This window comes from Topomyia yanbarensis, chromosome 2 (genome assembly GCF_030247195.1).
Source record: "Topomyia yanbarensis strain Yona2022 chromosome 2, ASM3024719v1, whole genome shotgun sequence".
Taxonomy (NCBI): Eukaryota; Metazoa; Arthropoda; class Insecta; order Diptera; family Culicidae; genus Topomyia; species Topomyia yanbarensis.
The window spans coordinates 459180234-459184646 of record NC_080671.1 but is presented as its reverse complement, the minus strand read 5'-3'; the positions used below and the strand labels follow the sequence as shown (position 1 = coordinate 459184646).

The 4413-nt window shown below is 42.1% G+C and overlaps 2 protein-coding genes across 2 annotated transcripts; both read left to right on the top strand.

Moving 5' to 3' along the window:
• The first annotated feature begins 281 nt into the window (after positions 1 to 281).
• LOC131685920 (alpha-(1,6)-fucosyltransferase) lies at positions 282 to 3077 on the top strand. The gene is made up of 3 exons (XM_058969953.1): positions 282 to 1948; positions 2014 to 2167; positions 2228 to 3077. Exons 1-3 carry the CDS (start codon positions 870 to 872, stop codon positions 2714 to 2716), a joined length of 1722 nt encoding a protein of 573 aa, XP_058825936.1. The 5' UTR covers positions 282 to 869; the 3' UTR covers positions 2717 to 3077.
• A 378-nt stretch (positions 3078 to 3455) lies between these two features.
• Positions 3456 to 4168, top strand: LOC131685935 (biogenesis of lysosome-related organelles complex 1 subunit 1). Its single transcript, XM_058969974.1, has 4 exons — positions 3456 to 3641; positions 3702 to 3774; positions 3854 to 3986; positions 4050 to 4168. The coding sequence occupies exons 1-4, from the start codon at positions 3581 to 3583 to the stop codon at positions 4149 to 4151; spliced, it is 369 nt and encodes a 122-aa protein (XP_058825957.1). The 5' UTR covers positions 3456 to 3580; the 3' UTR covers positions 4152 to 4168.
• The last annotated feature ends 245 nt before the right edge of the window (positions 4169 to 4413 follow it).

Sequence of the window (4413 nt, the reverse complement as noted above, 5' to 3'; positions counted from 1 at the left end):
TCATCGCACAGATTTATGTTGTCAGCAGAGATGCCAGATTTGCAGACAAGTCTGCAAATTGGCAGACTTTTAATTTAAGCTGCAGATTTTTTCGATGACGCAGATTTTTTAATTTGGTTGCAGATATTTGCAGATTTCTTAGTTTGGTTGCAGATATTTGCAGATTTTTGAATATAAAGGCTTTTGGTTACACTAGCTTTCCTGACATTTTTTGTTCTTTCCAGACTTTTAAAATTATTATCGCAGACATTTGAAAAAAGTACCTGGCATCTCTGGTTGTCAGTGTCTATCTCTTTTCTGGTTACCTTTGCAACGTTTTGGCCCGCATCTGGAATGGAAAAAAATAAAGTGAAAGAATTATAGGTCAATATACATTGTACCTGCGATAGTTCATTTCCATTCAATGCCGCTAGTGTAGAAAAATGGACAAAAAAGCATTCTAATTCCAATTCGCCATTCATTGAAGGTATTTGAATAACAATAGAAAACAGCGAAACCGTATTTGCTCAAGTGGAAAGATTGTTTTTCACCAGTTCGGACACTAAGCGACCAGAATCTGCTTGTGCAGTGGAAAATATTCTGGTCCTGCAGAGAATAATTTAGATTCAACCATCAACCTCGAGATGTAGTGGAGTTACGTCGGATAGCCCGGAAAACTGACAGCTGTTATCTATGCAGTTTGGTTTGACTTGATAATCTGCCTACTTTTCGATCGAGTACACGTCACTGAAGCTGAAACGGAATACGATTAAACAGCAATGAAACCTAATCGGCATGCAAATTTATATTAGTTCCTACCGAATAACAAGTAGTGTCAAAGTTTTATAGAATTAAAGTGGCAGTAGTTGTAGGTAAACGCAAAAATAAACATGATTCTCCGACAGCTGACGGGTCTGAATAATTGGGTACGTGTGCTGGCTGGATTCATAGCAGTGTGGGTGATTCTTGTAGTGATCTTCTACTCCAAACTGAATACTGGCTACGGCAGCGATGGTGAAGATACGGAGCGGAGGTTGAATCAGGCGCTAGCCTATCTGGAAAAATCCAAACAGGTTGATCAGGAGTTGAGAAATTTAATTGACGAATATCTCAGTGATACGTCCTACAATCGGAAGCAAAAGTTTGTCGATGAGCTCGGCAATAAACTTCAGATTCAGGGCGCAGGAGCCGGACGCTTTAAAGGTGTCCCATCGTTGGAGCAAGAACAGCTGAGACGAAGGGTTTCTAGCAATATAGAAGAGCTGTGGAACTATTTACATTCCGAGGTCGTTAAAGTTGCCAAAGTTGCACGACGGAACTCACCGGAGGTGGCTGCACCATTGGAGAACTTTCTCTCGCTAGCGAGGGAGCATAAGCACTCTTTGCTGAATGATATCAATCAGATGCGCGCCAGTGACGGGTACGAATTTTGGCGTTTCAAAGAAGCAAAAGATCTGAGCGAATTGATACAGAAGCGACTGACCTACCTACAGAATCCGGAAGACTGCAGTTCGGCTCGGAAGCTGGTCTGTAGGTTGAATAAAGGTTGTGGCTATGGCTGCCAGCTGCATCACGTGGTTTATTGTTTCATTATGGCCTACGCCACCGAACGGACGCTAATTCTCAAATCAAAAGGTTGGCGCTATCATAAGGCTGGCTGGGAGGAAGTTTTTCAGCCCATTTCAGATACCTGTGTGGATGCGAACGGGGCTACCCATGGTAGCTGGCCGGGAACCTCGGACACGCAGGTTCTAACGGTGCCGATTATCGATTCGTTGAATCCGCGTCCTCCCTATCTTCCACTGGCAATTCCAGCCGATCTGGCTCCACGCATGATGAAACTGCACGGGGATCCGATTGTCTGGTGGATCGGACAGTTCCTGAAGTATCTGCTGAAACCATCCGGCGAGACGCGGCAAATGCTGGAGAATGGAATTGAGAAGCTTGGTTTCCGGAAACCGATTGTTGGGTGAGTTTGGGGTGAACGGTTGAGCGAGGAAAGAAGGAATTTTAACGAGTTTTGTTATATTGTAGAATCCACGTTAGACGAACTGACAAGGTCGGAACGGAAGCGGCTTTCCACGGAATTGAAGAGTACATGATGGCGGTTGATGACTATTACGACCAGCTGGAGATGGTGGAAGCGGTCGACAAACGAAGAGTTTTCGTCGCCAGTGACGATCCAAAGGTGGGTGGTTTGATATGTAAATCAATTTAATGACGGAACAAATTTTTAACTTCATGGCAGGTCATCGACGAAGCTAAATCCAAGTACCCACACTATGAGGTGATCGGTGACCCGGATGTGGCTAAGGTAGCAGCCGTTTCGACACGATACACTGACTCATCACTGAACGGGATCATTCTGGACATACACCTCCTCTCGCTGAGTGACTATCTTGTGTGCACTTTCAGCTCACAGGTATGCCGCGTTGCGTACGAGATCATGCAGAGCATGTATCCGGATGCATCCCAACGGTTCAAATCGCTGGACGACATCTACTACTACGGTGGTCAGAATGCTCACAATCGGGAAGTGGTACTGCCCCACAATCCGAAGAATCACGAGGAAATACACCTTCGGAAGGGAGATCTGGTTGGGGTGGCCGGAAATCACTGGAACGGGTTCTCCAAGGGTAAGAACGTGCGCCTCAATCAGGTGGGTCTGTTCCCATCGTTCAAAGTTAACGACAAAATCGAAGTCGTAGACCTGCCGACTTACCCTAACGTGAAGTAGAGCCGGTTTACGCCATACCAATTGCTAGGAGACACTGATTGATTCGTGTGAACTCCATCAGGATGTGATAGAGATTGAGGCAGAGCGACGTTGGCATTTAAAACATTCTTTAGAAGTACGATCCGAACAAATCAATTTGACAAAGATTAACATTTGTGTGTATGTTAGCAACCGAGAAACAAATCAGGCAAAGTAATAGAACAAACATAGATTTACTAAATTTTAATAAGACATGATAGAGAGAGAGTAATTTGTGTGGAAAGCACGAAATTGAAAACGACCTACCAACTAATTAAGCATTAATTTATACAAACCAACAAAAATGTGCAGTAAAGCAATTACCAGATATATAAATTCAAAATCACGCGCTAAGGGATGCAAGAGTGAATACAATAATTAGTCTTCTATATAATTTATAATCTCCACTTGCTGACAGGTGCTCATGGAAGATGAAACATTATTGTTGTATTGCTCCTTGTCCTTTATGTACAAAATTTACTATGTGTTAATATCACATCCAGAAGCGTGACATGAAAATTGTTCCTCACGCGATAGAGATAAGGTTGCCGAGGTTTTTGGCATGAGGTGTAGAATGGTTCACAACATCACGAAACGAAAGTAGAATAAAACTAATTTTTGATTAGAGGCAGACAAGCGTGTACATAATCGTGTTGCTACTACAGGCAACACTGTTCGTTCACTCGGTGAAAATGAATCGTTATCGGGCACTCACGGTTTTGTTTTGATATTGAATCGACTGTCATAAAAAATCTGCAAAGTGTTTTTGTTTTGAATGCAATTGCTAGTGAAAGATCACCACGTCTTTTCAAGTTTAAGTTCACGGTAGACAAGAATCCCAACAAAATGCTATCGGCAATGATTAAGGACCACCAAGCACGACAAGCAGCGAAAAAGGAAGAGCAAGGTACGTAACAGGTTCACGACGTTTATGACCAACAGGAAACGAAATCATTACTTCTTTCAGAACGTAGAAGAAAGGAAGCAATCTTATCCGCAAACGAACTAACACAGAATTTGGTTGACCATCTGAATGTTGGGTAATTGTGTTTTTTATACGTATCACTGTCAGTTCAGCAAAATACTATATTTTAATATTTTTATTACATCTAACCGTAGCGTTGCCCAGGCATACCTCAACCAGAAACGATTGGACGCGGAAGCCAAACAGTTGCACGTAGGCGCGACAAACTTTGCCAAGCAGACGCAGCAGTGGTTAACGCTGATTGAAAACTTCAACGGATCACTGAAGGTAGAGAAAGTATAAACTAACTGCATACACATAAATTAATACGATTTAAATTGTGATTCGTAGGAAATTGGTGATGTCGAAAACTGGGCCAAAACCATCGAAAATGATATGAACGTGATTACGACGGCTTTGGAGATTGCGTATAAAACGAGTAGAGATAAATAAATTTCTAATCTATTCAATTCTTGCGTATAGTTTTGTTTACAGCTCGTAAGACTTCCCTCAAATTTGAGGAAATTCCCTGAAACTTTGGGATGTTTTGAATCTCGTCGAATATTAAAAAACGGTGAATTTTTGGAGTACCACTCCCTCGCTAAATAATATAGGAAATTGCACGAAGTTCGTACACGATTTTCGTGAAGTTTGTAGAACTTCGAAAAAAAAAGTTTTGCGGAAATTTTTCTGTTTAGTTAAGCTTTTCCCTTAA